The sequence below is a fragment of the Oncorhynchus gorbuscha genome, linkage group LG13, assembly GCF_021184085.1.
Source record: "Oncorhynchus gorbuscha isolate QuinsamMale2020 ecotype Even-year linkage group LG13, OgorEven_v1.0, whole genome shotgun sequence".
NCBI lineage: Eukaryota > Metazoa > Chordata > Actinopteri > Salmoniformes > Salmonidae > Oncorhynchus > Oncorhynchus gorbuscha.
Genome location: NC_060185.1, coordinates 67,387,349 through 67,401,477, shown reverse-complemented (window position 1 = coordinate 67,401,477; position 14,129 = coordinate 67,387,349). Strand labels below are relative to the sequence as shown.

The window sequence follows — 14,129 nt, the reverse complement described above, 5'->3', positions numbered from 1 at the left end:
GAGGATGGTGTTGTCGGTGGTGAGGAACTCTGGGAAACCTCTCTTCCCCATGTCTGTAGCCGTCAACAACCACTGTTCCTCCTTGGAGGGGGAAGAGAACGGCAGAATACATTTCTAGGATGGTGGAATGTTAAAGGAATTTGAAGTTATTTTGGAAACCTCAAGCGCTTGTCCTACTCCTACCTGACAGTGTGTGACACCCCTCAGCTTCCCCATGACCTCCTGGGTCAGCTTTGTCACCAGATCCCAGGTCACCACCCTCCCATCATCCTCCAGCCGTGTTTGATGGCAGATCCACTGCCACACCTGGACACAAAATACTACACAGACATCTTTGATGAAATGGACCATGGACTCTGCAATGGCAGAATCCTCCACCTGTCCCCTGTAATATAAGTGACCTCTGCCTAGGGGAGAGCCATGGAACATTTACAATCAACATTACTCAATCACATATCCGTTCCAAATAAGTACGATGGTTCATCAGGATGATGCATACCCTTGAATTCTCACCTGTGAGCCAAGCATCTATGAACAGGTTTCCTACAGCAATATACTTCAAGCCGGTCAGGGTTACTCCACCCTAGAATAACGTTTTGAGCAGTACAGTACATGAGATGCATAGCATTGTGTAGTACAAATACAAAGTAGCACAATGTTATTGAGTAACTATTAGCTGGAATCCAGAGCAGCTCATCAGGGGTAACCAGGAGGTCATCTCTAAGCAGGTGCATCTCGTTGTCACCCTGAGTATGCAGCTGGAAGGGCTGAGGAGGAAGTGGGAGAGAAAGAGTGGGGATACAGATAGTCTGAGACTGACAGGTGAGAAGGACAACAGTTCCTTGAAAGGTATAGCTTGTGCACAACAGCTCAATGAGTCAAACATCAAGGACTTACTTTCTGCATGGGCTCTATCAAGCCTAGGTCATACACCATGAAGCCATCAACACCAGCTTTGATCTCCAGTAACTTCAGTCTGAAATGACTGTAGAACAGGTCCTTGCCTGGTGATGTTTACCAAGGCTGCTCTATAGGGGTCCTTGTCCTCAGGCAGCAGCAGGGCTGCCATTCCCCCAGTAGCCAGGGCTCCTCTACGATGACACGTCTGGAATAACTTCTCCGTGTTGACGTACTTACTGTGGTCACCTAGGAGAGAATCATACGGCTTTTTGAAAACTAGTAGTTTAGTGATAGAGCACGATATACCCAAAGAGATTACCCATGTTAAAACTATTGGTGCATTCCGGTTTGGAACAGAATGGTCACAATCTAAAAAACAACACTTTTGGTTGAAAGATTGAAATCTGAAAGTTGTCTGCTCTAACATTGCCAGAATAGATACATTTTGTAGTCCCATACAAACCCTTAGTTTCCATGGAAAATACACTACATGAACAAAAGTATGTGGACACCTGCTTGTCAATCATCTCATTCCAAAAACATGGGCATTAATATGGAGTTGGTCCCCCCTTTGCTGTTACAACAGCCTCCACTCTTCTCAGAAGGCTTTCCACTAGATGTTGGAACATTGCTGCGTGGACTTGCTTCCATTCAAGAGCATTAGTGAGGTCGGGCACTGATGTTGGGCGATTAGGCCAGGCTCGCAGTTGGTGTTTCAATTCATTCCAAAGGTGTTCGATGGGGTTGAGGTCAGGGCTCTGTGGAGGCCAGTCAAGTTCTTCCACAATGATCTCGAGAAACCAATTCTATGTGGACCTCGCTTCGTGCACGGGGGCATTGTCATACGGAAACAGGAAAGGGTTTTCCCCAAACTGTTGCCACAAAGTTGGAAGCACAGAATGGTCTAGAATGTCATTGTATGCAGTAGAGTTAAGATTTCCCTTCACTGGAACTAAAGGGCCAAGCCTGAACCATGAAAAACAGCCCCAGACCATTATTCATCCTCCACCAAACTTGACAGTTGTCACTATGCATTTGGGCAGGTAGCATTCTCCTGGCATCTGACAAACCCAGATTCGTCCGTCGGACTGCCAGATGGTGAAGCGTGATTCATCACTCCAGAGAACGCTTTTCCACTTGCTCTAGAGTCCAGTGCCAGTGAGCTTTACACCACTTTAGACGACACTTGGCTTTTGCATATGGTGATCTTAGGCTTGTGTTTGGCTGCTCGGCCATGGGAACCCATTTCATGAAGCCCCCGACGAACAGTTCTTGTGCTGACGTTGCCTCCAGAGGCCGTTTGGAACTCAGTAGTGAGTGTTGCAACCGAGGACAGACGGTTTTCCCACTTCACAAGAACATCACTTACAGTTGACCAGGGCAGAAATTTGACAAAGGGACTTATTTAAAAGATAGCATCCTGTGACGGTGCCATGTTGAAAGTCACTGAGCTCTTCAGTGAGGCCATTATACTGTTTGTCTATGGAGATTGCATGACTGTGTGCATGATTGTATGCACCTGTCAGCAACGGCTGTGACTGAAATAGCCGAATCCACTAATTTAAAGTGGTGTCCACATACTTTTGTTTATATAGTGTACACTGAGTGTACAAAACATTAGGAACACCTGCTCTTTCCATGACATAGACTGACCAGTTGCATCCAGGTGAAAGCTATGATCCCTTATTCATGGTACTTGTTAATTCTACTTCAATCAGGGTAGATGAAGGGGAGGAGACAGGTTAAAGAAGGAGTTTTAAGCCTTGTGATGTGTATATGTGCCATTCAGAGAGTGAATGGGCAAGACAAAAGATTTAAGTGCCTTTGAAAGGGGTATGGTAGAAGGTGCCAGGGGCACTGGTTTTAGTGTGTCAAGAACTGCAACACTGTTGAGTTTTTCACGCTCAACAGTTTACTGTGTGTATCAAGAATGGTCGACCAACCAAAGGACATCCAGCCAATTTTACACAACTGTGGGAAGAATTGGAGTCAACATGGGCCAGTATCCCTGTGGAACGCTTTTGACACCTTGTAGAGTCCATGCCCTGAAGAATTGAGGCTGTTCAGAGGGCAAAAGGGGGGTGCAATGCAATATTAGGAAGGTGTTCCTAATGTTTTGTACACTCAGTGTGTTTGATCTGACTGAGTGATCCATGATCTCATACAGTGCCTTCAGAAAGTAATTACACCCCTTGACTTTTTCCACATTTTGTTTTGTTACAGCCTGAATTTAAAATGAATTCAATTTAGATATTTTGTCATTGACCTACACACAAAACCCCATAATGTCAAAGTTGACATATCTTTGAGTCAATAAGTATTCAACCCCTTTGTTATGGCAAGGCTAAATAAGGGTAGGAGTAAACAAGTCACATTATATGTTGCATTGACTCACTCTGTGTGCAATAATAGTGTTTAACATTATTATGAATGACTACCTCATTTCTGTACCCCACACATACAATTATATGTAAGGTCCCTCAGTCTAGCAATGAATTTCTAACACAAATTCAACCACAAAGACCAGGGAGGTTTTCCAATGCCTTGCAAAGAAGGGCACCTATTGGTAGATGACAAACAAAAAAAAGAAGCAGACAATGAATATCCCTTTGAGCATGGTGAAGTTATTAATTACACTTTGGATGGTGTATCAATAGACCCAGTCACTACAAAGCTACAGGGGTCCTTCCTAACTCAGTTGCCGGAGAGGAAGGAAACCGCTTAGGAATTTCACCATGAGGCCAATGGTGACTTTAAAACAGTCACAAAGTTTAATTTCAGTGATAGGAGGAAACTGAGGATAGATAAACAACATTGTAGTTACTCCACAATACTAACCTAATTGACAGAGTGAAAAGAAGGAAGCCTGCACAGAATACAAATATTCCAAAACATGCATCCTGTTTGCAACAAGGCACAAATAGTAATACTGCAAAGAAAATGCGGCAAAGCAATTAACTTTTTTTTTCTTGAATACAAAGTGTTATGTTTGGGGCAAGTCCAATACATCAAACTTAGTCGTGGCTGCATCATGTTATGGGTATGCTTGTAATCGTTAAGGACTGGGGATACTAAATAAACGGAATGGAGCAAAGCAAAGGCAAAATCCTAGAGGAAAGCCTGGTTCAGTCTGCTTTCCACCAGACACTAGGAGATGAATTCACCTTTCAGCGGGACAATAACCTTAAACCCAAGGCCAAATCTTGCGTATACTTATGTTAATGAGATATTTCTGTATTTAACTTTTAATGCATTTGCAAACATTTCTAAAAACATGTTTTCTTGTTGTCATTATGGGGTATTGTGTAGAGAAATTGTTTTATTTATTACATTTTGAATTCAGGTTGTAACACAACAAAATGTGGAATCAGTCAAATATTACTTGGAATATGTTTTAATGCTTTGTATCCTGCCTCTTCATAAAATCTTGAGACCAGTTCCTGTAGTGAGATACTTAGCCTTCAACCTTGGGGGGCTCCAGCACCAGGCTTATTACTTGTGTAATAACACGCCTCAACTCATGGGTCTATGCAAAGAAATCACTCAACTGGGATATGATAGTGTGTATACAAAGCACTGTACTCAAATACATTTTATTTTACCTTTATTTAACTAGGCAAGTCAGTTAAGAACAAATTCGTATTTTCAATAATGGCCTAGGAACAGTGGGTTAACTGCCTATTCAGGGGCAGAACGACAGATTTGTACCTTGTCAGCTCGGGGGTTTGAACTTACTAGTCCAACGCTCTAACCACTAGGCTACCCTGTTGCCCCTTACGTCTAGTTGGTTACTGTCTGTCTGTCGATAATAATGTTACAAACACAAGTTTACATGGTCCAAAAAGTCACTGCAACTCAACATCAATAAAAACAAGGACAGAGTGGAAATTAGTGAACTTTCACCAGTCATGGCAATAAAGATAATGTTGTCATTTATAACATTTCTTCAAACTGTAATAGGAGGGAACGAGTACTCATGGACATGTTGATGCCTTTTTCACTACAGGAGATGACTTTGGTAAGGAGCACTGACCACTGTTTGGCCAGACACACTGTTTGTTTGAAATTGAGGTTAAAAGACACTTTCTGAAACATTAACAGGATTTCACACTTTTATATATTTTCAAACATCTGAATAACTATTATTATTTCATGTTAATTGTATAAATATTTAGTACTGTAGTTAATTTATTTATTCTCACTTGTGTAATGCTTATTTTAGTGTTTGACTGGGCTTGGTAGGGAGGTGGGAGGCGGGCTGGTGTTGTAAGCAACGCCCATTGTGTCGAATCTGATCCAATCTAGAAAGGCTTTCACTTTCTTGGTTCCCTCTCGCGAGAGTCTTGTTTTCTGTCAACATTGTACGATACTTTATATCTAACGTCGGTCAGGGAGGGAGTTAGAAGATTGCGTTAGCTAGCAACGTGAAATTGTCAGTACGAAACTAATGCATGGTCATACATTTATATTTGGAGCTCACAGATTTGTCACGAATGTCCAGTTGCATTTGTATTGGCCGAGATTCATTGTCTAATTTTAACAGCCCATCCAGCTAGCATTTGGAGGGGCAGTTTTGCAAGCCACAACAGCTCTGTTGGTTAGTTAGGCAGTTAGCTAGCTAGCTAGTATACCCTCGATAATTAATAACTAATCAATATGGCAAGTGTGGAGTCGTCAATGGAATTCACCAGTTCGCTGACTGTCTCGTCTCATCTCCCGCCACCACGTACACGGATTTTCAAGATCATAGTGATTGGGGACTCCGGGGTGGGCAAGACCTGCCTCACCTACCGATTCTGTGCTGGCAAGTTTCCGGAGAAAACCGAGGCCACTATCGGGGTGGACTTTCGGGAGAAACTTATCGAGATTGACGGCGAGACAATCAAGGTGAATTGTTAGTTGACACAAAACATGCAACATTTTTGTTTGTATTATTCTAAAACCGCACAATATTTAACACCATGGGCATGCACGCAGGCAGGTTACCTCATACACATGGGGGGTGGTGGTTGTTGTGGCTTTCATACGTCTATATATTTGATCTCAAGGGCAGTGGCAGCAGAGAGAACTAGCTATCTGTCTGATGCACCGACTGCTCTCTGTAGAATCATACACATATTACAGTTGAGTTCATCCTCTAGCACCTTCATGTTGGACATTAGGTTTAGCTACTGTTTCAGTTTTTGAGGACTTTCAATACATCCAAGAAGCTGTTAAGTGTCATATTTTTTACTCTTTCTCCTCTCTCTTTCCCTCTACAGGTCCAGCTATGGGACACGGCGGGCCAGGAGCGCTTTCGTAAGAGCATGGTACAGCACTACTACCGCAATGTGCACGCTGTGGTGTTTGTGTACGACGTGACCAGCGCCGCCAGCTTCCGCAGCCTCCCGACCTGGATCGAGGAGTGTAAGCAGCACGCCCTGGGCCAGGAGGTCCCGAGGATCCTGGTGGGGAACAAGTGTGACCTGCAGAACTCTGTCCAGGTGGGCACGGACTTGGCCCAGCAGTTTGCAGACGCCCACTCTATGCCCCTGTTCGAGACATCCGCCAAGAACCCCAGCAGCGACGGTAGCGGAGACAGTATCCGGGGGAGCAGTGATCACGTGGAGGCCATCTTCATGACGGTGGCCCACAAGCTGAAGTCCCAGAAGCCTCTGATACTTAGCCAGCTGCCCAGGGGGGTGTTAGGGGGGGACACGGTAACTCTGATAAGGGGGAGGGACGAGGGCGAGGAGAAGGTGAGCTGGACCTGCAGCTGCTGAGAGAGGAGGGGTGAGAGAGAGCATCGGAGGAAGCAAGAGAGGGAGGTTAGGGGGAGATAAAGGAAGGACTATTATCATATAACGTAAACATTTCAGTGATATGGGAAAGAAAAAGATCAAAAGGGAACTTGTTTGAAATTAATCTTGTTGACTGGTTCCACTGAACTGTGTTTGAGCTAGAATACTGTGAGTTTGCCTGGTTGATGTACAACATACTCGATTTACATGTAGGAATAATGCACACATACCTCTCATAGTTTACAGAAGGCTATATCAGTGCACATCACTCAGGTGTTTCTGTACCAAAATTCCCATCCATAGGGTTTATAATTGTGCCCCTGCATAAAGCAGACAACTATAAAATGGTTTCCTAAGCAAAGTTACATTATGCTGCATGTCTTACATATGTCACATCTATAAAATAACTATTACAAAATACAACAAATACATTTCTAAGTAACCACACACATATTCAATCCGCTCTACCCTAGTGTGTTGTCATCCCAAATGCCTTTACTATCGTCATTGCTTTGTGTGTATTTGGATCACAGCCGGTCCTGTGGTCCATCGCAAGTGTGTGAGTTTCAGCTTTACGTGAGTGACTGTGAGAAAGATGTGTGGCATAACATCAGAGAAATGTGCAGTAAAGTACTGTGAGTGAAACACAACGTGATGCTGCACTTACCACTCCTCCTGATGAGATCATTGTTGATGTGGGGCAAAACTTGTCATTATTACCTCTTCATAATCTGCTTTGGTTAAAGCTGCAGTCCGGGATCTTAAGCACAACAAATTTGTAACATATCGTACGAATTGGACCCCCCAAAATGTGTAGATATTTTTTTTTGCCGGATGTAACATCACACTAAATGGATGACGGAGTGCACAATTGGATGACTGCTATCAATGCATCTTTATCTTTACAATAAGTCTGTAAAATGTGTCAAGAGTTTAAAGAACAGTACCTGTGTTATTGCCTATTAAGCTTAGCTAACGCACCTGAGGGGTATACGACAAATAAGGATCAATGAATTAGCCAGCTAACTTTAGATTTTTTTTTTGTTGTACAATTTACTTTGTGTTACTTAAAGCTAAACTAAGTTTTAGTTGAGTCAGACCAGGCACTTAACATTATTTCAGGATATCTAGGCAACTTAGCTAGCTAACTCCTTGATCCTGCTTTGTAATACAACCCCTCTGCTTGTTTGGACATGGGACAGTTGCAATGAAAACCCACCAGTGAAATGACCCTCTAATGAAGATTTGTGACTGTGTTTATGTACTGTATGTCAGATTACCAGTAAGTCTTGTCATAAAATGACTGTAGCCAGTAGAACACAGATGCCGCATCACATTAATCAGCTGCTCTAAAGTACTGTGGGCTCAGATAGATGGCCTTTTCTCAGGATACAGTTAGACATGAATTACAAGATTAATATTCACTGACCTGTTGCGCATAGATTGGTCTACAACACTAGATACAGAAAATGGTACGCTTTATAAATTGCCTTGCACTCTTGTTTTACTTTCATATGGTCTTTAGTGTTATTTTGTAATGTGTTGGTGCTCTCTGCAGTTCATACATTTAAGTTAATTTTATTTGGACTTTTTGATAGAGGTATGTGTACTGCGTGATAGCTCTTCTCAAGTGCCCCGATAAGTATGTTTGAGAAAGGCGCCATGTATTGCGTCGAGAGACAGAACACATCAGGTCTGAACTTTTGGGAACACAAAAAGGGAGTGAAGCCTTGCATTACAAATGTTGTGTAGCCTTACAATAAAGCATTCTGTACATTTCAAGGCATTGTTATTTCATGAAAACATGTCTGTGGTACGGGGCGGTTAAAGAAAGATCACCAAAAAAAACATTACAGAAGATTTATTTAGTTGAATATAACATGGCATATAAAAATCACCTATAAAACAGGGCAAGAATCCAAACGTGAGCAGCCTCACAGAAGGACCGTGTACATTTCAACAGTCGCAGGATACCACAAGGCACTTCCAAGCTGAAACTTTGGCAAATTCATAAAAAAAGGCATATTTACACTAACTATGTGTATATTACACAGGGATTTACACATACAAGTAGATGGGTAATAAGTGGTAAAAAAAAGAAACATATTTGAAATGGCAGTTTGAAATGTTTGGTATATTGCATCTGTTATTCTGCCTCCTCTTGGTTCTCTGTTTGGTGAAATGCTAGTGGACAATAATATAACTAGCTACTCACTTAAACATAACAATCCTCTATAGCTGGGTCTGCTGGTTTTCATCCTAACCTTGTGAAGTCCCCTTTCACGAGGTTAGGTTAGGTAACCACTGGCCTAGAGGATTCCTCTCAGGTGAGTCTGCTGTAGGGGGGGAGTTTGGAGAGCGCCTCCTCTTCCTCAGGACATCTGTCGCTGAAGTTCACTGGAGAGTTTAACACACTGTCTTCGCCACCTGCTGGGGGAGAGAGCAACTATCACTACAGTCAATACCAAACAAGTGTCTCAACATACAGTAGCAAACTCTCTGCCTAAGACTAGCCAGAGCTCGACCACCTAGCTTTCCCTCTTCCTCGCTCACCTAGATAACTTACCTTGCCATGTACACACAAGCTCAGTCTGTGGGCTGGGGTCATTCTGAGGGACCAATATCTCCTGAAACACACACATACACAGTCTGAAAACATGGGATGATTAGGCAGACAACTGCACTACTACATGTTTGGCCCTGTCTGGGGGTGTCCTCGGATGGGGCCACAGTGTCTCCTGACCCCTCCTGTCTCAGCCTCCAGTATTTATGCTGCAGTAGTTTATGTGTCGGGGGGCTAGGGTCAGTTTGTTATATCTGGAGTACTTCTCCTGTCCTATTCGGTGTCGTGTGTGAATCTAAGTGTGCGTTCTCGAATTCTCTCCTCTCTTTCTTTCTCTTTCTCGGAGGACCTGAGCCCTAGGACCATGCCCCAGGACTACCTGACATGATGACTCCTTGCTGTCCCCAGTCCACCTGACCGTGCTGCTACTCCAGTTTCAACTGTTCTGCCTTATTATTATACAACCATGCTGGTCATTTATGAACATTTGAACATCTTGGCCATGTTCTGTTATAATCTCCACCCGGCACAGCCAGAAGAGGACTGGCCACCCCACATAGCCTGGTTCCTCTCTAGGTTTTGGCCTTTCTAGGGAGTTTTTCCTAGCCACCGTGCTTCTACACCTGCATTGCTTGCTGTTTGGGGTTTTAGGCTGGGTTTCTGTACAGCACTTTGAGATATCAGCTGATGTACGAAGGGCTATATAAATACATTTGATTTGATTTACCAGGCCAGTGAGACCATCGTAGCAGCCACAGAGGGGCAGACTGCGACAGCCTACAAAGGCGATGAGAGAGGAGAGGACCAGGCTGACGATACAGACCAACAGTATGGTGGCATTGGCCCCTTTCACCATCCGGCTCAGCATAAACCTCTGTAGAGCAGTCAGAAACACACATTATTATTGATGAAACATCCAAGGTGTGTTTGGGGTGTAAGACGGGTATTTAGGTACCTCCTTAGGATTTAGAGAGAGTACTTTCTGCTTTAGTCAAATCCTTTGTAACCTCATCCCCAGGCTATCAGGGAGGAAGTGTCAGATATACCAACCTGGTCTCAGAGCATTTCGTATTATTCTGTATGTAAATCTGACATTCTTGATTTTTTGATGGTTACTTAAGGCAAATATACAATGCGAACGTCTAGCAATCCAACTTCAGGATTTCAGCAACTTTTCAACTACTTACTACTTTGCAACTACCTAGCATGTTAGCTAATCCTTCCTTTAACCTAACTTCTAAATGTAACAGTATTGCTTCCGTCCCTCTCCTCGAACCAGGGACCCTCTGCACACATCGACAGTCACCCTCGAAGCACCGTTACCCATTGTTCCACAAAAGCCGCAGCCCTTGCAGAGTATGGGAAACAAATACTTCAAGGTCTCAGAGCGAGTGACATCACTGACTGAAATGCTATTAGCACGCACCCCGCTAACCAGCTAGCCATTTAACACTGGTTACATAAACTTAACCCTAACTCCTAACCTAGCGAGCTAGCTGACGTTAGCCACCTAGCTGAAATTCGTAACATAATACTTTTGGCAAATTCGTAACATATTGTACCTTTTGCAAATTCATAACATATAATATGAATTGTAATTCGTAACATATCATACGAAATGGGTGATGGACATCCACAAATTAATAAACACCAGCCAAAACGTAACATATCATACTAAATAGAGCAGGGTTACTCAACTACTATTTGAACCATTGTACACGGGCCTTGAATTAAATGTTTTTTAAATAAAATAAAGTGCATGTTTTCTGGAGAACAAAGGATATTAACAAAAATAATCTGCTTTGAACTTTGGTGCAAATGATGTTAGAGAACCTCTGAGACACTGGTGCAAGTGTTCATTGGGGAGACTGGTGCTGTATTTTTTTAAATAATAAACTTAATTGTGGAGAAGGCTGATTTACAGCTGTATGTGGAGCCAAACATGGTCAGGATGTATAGTGCCAGTTTCTTGAGAACAGGGACATCAGCTGCTGGCACCATCTTTTCCCGGAATGTGACAGGGTCACAAATCACCAGCCTGCTCCTTCAAAGCCACATCTTCTTGCAGCTCAATCGACTCCATTTGCAGTGATGCAACATCTCCTTATTTAAAAGATCTGTTTTCCTTCTTCAGACAACTTTGTCACATTTGTGACCAAGAAGGGGTTCTGGATGAGCAGCAGCAGTTCTCTTCCAACAATAAAGTTAGAAAAGCAAGCCTTGAAGTTTTACATCAGCTTCTGGATGTGATCAACATGGTTGGGAACATCTTTGTCTCCCTGCGTTTGCACCAGAAGATTGGGAAAGTGGACACGTTCTCCCTGGAGGTCATTCTTGAAAAGCTCCAATTTCTTCTGGAAAGCCCAGACTGCTGTTATCATAGCACACATTGTGTTGTCCTGTCCCTGCAGTTTAACATTCAGTTAATTAAGGTGTGATGTAATCTCTGTCAAAAATCCAACTGTTTCCATCTTCTCATCTTCCAAAAACTGAGTTGCCATGTCACTCTTTTGCTCTGATAAGAAAACTTTGATTTCCTCCTGAATGGCCCAAAAGCTTTCCAAAACCCTGCCTTTGCTGAGCCATCACGACGTTGTTGTGCAGTAGTAAGTCATCAAAACTGGCATCGTAGCAAGTGGTGTTGTAGGGATGATGTTGCTCTCAAAAAGGTTTATCAGTTTCATCATCATGACCTCAGAATACTCTTCTCCCAGACTGACACACAGGACAGATTGATGAATGATGTGGTGATATTTCAGGTCAGTGTGGTCCTCTTTCAAACGTGCAACCAGTCCCCTCCCTCTTCCTATCATGGCTGGAGCTCCATCTGTGGTGATGGAGACCAGTGACTTGAGATCTCTCCCCCTTCTTGTCAGCAACCCTTTGATGACCTCATGGATATCCTCTCCCTGTGTGTGTGTGTGTGTGCTTCTAGATTTGTTAAGCCCAACAGCTTCTCACAGAATCCATTTGTTTCGTTATAAAATCTGACAAACACCAGAAGCTGGGCATTATCAGTGTTATCTGTTGATTCTTCCACAGATAATGAAATGCATGGTGCCTTCTGAATGGCCTCATCAATTTGTGAAGTTACATCTTCAGCTAATATTCCAGATCTCCTCATCGCTGTGGAATCTGCCAGTGGGATATGGTTGATCTTTTCCCTGAGCTCATCTTTTTTGTTTACCTTCAAGCAAGGTGTCAGCAACTTCACACGTGCATTATTTTACCATCTCAGCATCTGAAAATAGTTTTTTGTGTTTTCCCAAAACCCAAGCTATCCTCAGTGAACACATTGTTGGGCTGTCAGGGAATTGACAAGGACTTTGGTGGACCTCTCATATTGCGATTTGAGTTGGTTAATCTGGTTTGTTCTCACCTCTGTGTTCAGGGGATACATCTGATCGAATTTACTATGCCTGGTGTCATAATGGCGCTTAACATTGTCACTTTTCAAGAGAGCTACAGACTCACTGCATATCAGGCACATTGGTTTTGTGCTAGTTGTGGGGAAAATGAATAAATACCGTTCCATCCACTCGTCTTTGAAAATACGGACTTCAGGGTCAACTTTTCTTTTTTTTGAACAAGCCATATAAACAAATATACTGGTAACTAAGCTCCTATCTGTGATATTTACAGTTTAATCACATTCAAATCTTTGTTTCTTTCTGATGTTGAGTTTGGCTAAAATAGATTGCCTCAAATGTATGTACAGAACTATACCAAATGCTGTGAGACCAGGTTGGATATACCGGACTAAATCATTTGTGACAGAAACTGACTGACACACAGACCAGACTAGGGGCTGTGTGTGAAAGAGTTCGTTGTGTTGATCGTTTGTGGTAGGGTCGGGTATTACCACTTCAAGGTTGTTGTGATGGTGGAACACCTCGTTGTCATTCTCGCCATAGGTCAAAGTTAGGATGGCGTAACCTGACACCACCACCACGGAAACACAGGAGCACACTGAGACAGCGATCATTACATTCACCTGAACAGGGTCAAACCACGCTATTAGAGGATTTAATATTATTTGTCACCTTTGTGGCATTCAGTCAGACAAAATTAACAGTCATGTTTGGTGTGCTTTAATTATAATTCAATAGGAGGAACGAAGCATCAAGCCAAGGCTACCTTTATCACACTTACCAATACTGGGTTTTTCCTTTGGGAAGCAAAGAGCGCCAGCGCACCTGGGCAGGCCATAATCTACAGGAGGAAGTCATTGTGAATGACGACAAACAGGCAGTCCAATGTGTCACCACAGAATCAATATAGTCAAGTGTCATCCTCTATATTTTGATGAATCAGTAAATCTGTTTCGATGAAAGAACACTCATACTCACCAAACCCGCCCACACAGGTGCCCTAGTTTCACTGAGTGTGGTGTTTTTCCGAAAAAACGCATCAATGAATCCGCACACCAAGCACAGCGCTGCACATGCTACCTGCAGAATGCCCAGAACAACGACACTGCGCTGGTTAAAGATGAAATACCGGTAGCGGTCCATCTCACGGCGCACTCTCACGGCGCTTCCAAAGTCCTTTGTCCTATCGAGTTCACAGAAAAACACCCAGTCCGACTTCCACAATAAGTTCTCTCACTGCAACATGTTTATAATGTATTATACTTTTGTTAAATAGGTCAACTGTCCTTTCACCCTGCCCGCTCATTGACTTTCTTCCGGACCGTTGTGTTGGTTTCTGTTGACTCACGCACGACAGGTGAACTTCAGCGCGTTAACCATTAACCCGCCCACGCGCAGGTGCACAGCAAAGAAATACAATGCAAATATTTAACCCCTTCTCGGCCATCATTCTGGTAGGTAGGAGGTAGTTCCTTCTCGCGATGTTGCGTTTCATGAGCTAACACAAATCTGGTT

The 14,129-nt window shown here is 43.1% G+C and overlaps 2 protein-coding genes across 3 annotated transcripts; one reads left to right on the top strand and one right to left on the bottom strand.

Moving 5' to 3' along the window:
- The first annotated feature begins 5,265 nt into the window (after positions 1–5,265).
- On the top strand, positions 5,266–8,305 carry LOC123993394 (ras-related protein Rab-33B-like). Its single transcript, XM_046295495.1, has 2 exons — positions 5,266–5,787; positions 6,162–8,305. Exons 1-2 carry the CDS (start codon positions 5,557–5,559, stop codon positions 6,660–6,662), a joined length of 732 nt encoding a protein of 243 aa, XP_046151451.1. The 5' UTR covers positions 5,266–5,556; the 3' UTR covers positions 6,663–8,305.
- Positions 8,306–8,526: 221 nt separating this feature from the next.
- Positions 8,527–13,989, bottom strand: zgc:113425 (uncharacterized protein LOC541425 homolog). Of its 2 annotated transcripts, none has more exons than XM_046295497.1 (6): positions 13,593–13,989; positions 13,396–13,455; positions 13,106–13,237; positions 9,971–10,117; positions 9,247–9,307; positions 8,527–9,107 (listed from the first exon to the last, which is right to left on the bottom strand). In XM_046295497.1, the coding sequence occupies exons 1-6, from the start codon at positions 13,755–13,757 to the stop codon at positions 9,004–9,006; spliced, it is 669 nt and encodes a 222-aa protein (XP_046151453.1). In that variant the 5' UTR covers positions 13,758–13,989; the 3' UTR covers positions 8,527–9,003. The 2 variants fall into 2 exon arrangements, with proteins under 2 accessions (XP_046151453.1, XP_046151452.1); XM_046295496.1 differs by having other exon boundaries at positions 8,527–9,110; positions 13,593–13,987.
- Positions 13,990–14,129: the final 140 nt, after the last annotated feature.

Coding starts and splice junctions, on each gene's coding strand:
- LOC123993394 (XM_046295495.1), top strand. CDS start 5,557: ATGGCAAGTGTGGAGTCGTCAATGGAATTCACCAGTTCGCTGACTGTC. Junction 5,788..6,161: donor TTGACGGCGAGACAATCAAG/GTGAATTGTTAG, acceptor TTCCCTCTACAG/GTCCAGCTATGGGACACGGC.
- zgc:113425 (XM_046295496.1), bottom strand. CDS start 13,757: ATGGACCGCTACCGGTATTTCATCTTTAACCAGCGCAGTGTCGTTGTT. Junction 10,118..13,105: donor ATCACAACAACCTTGAAGTG/GTAATACCCGAC, acceptor ACTGCTCTACAG/AGGTTTATGCTGAGCCGGAT. Junction 9,308..9,970: donor ACGATGGTCTCACTGGCCTG/GTAAATCAAATC, acceptor TGTGTGTTTCAG/GAGATATTGGTCCCTCAGAA.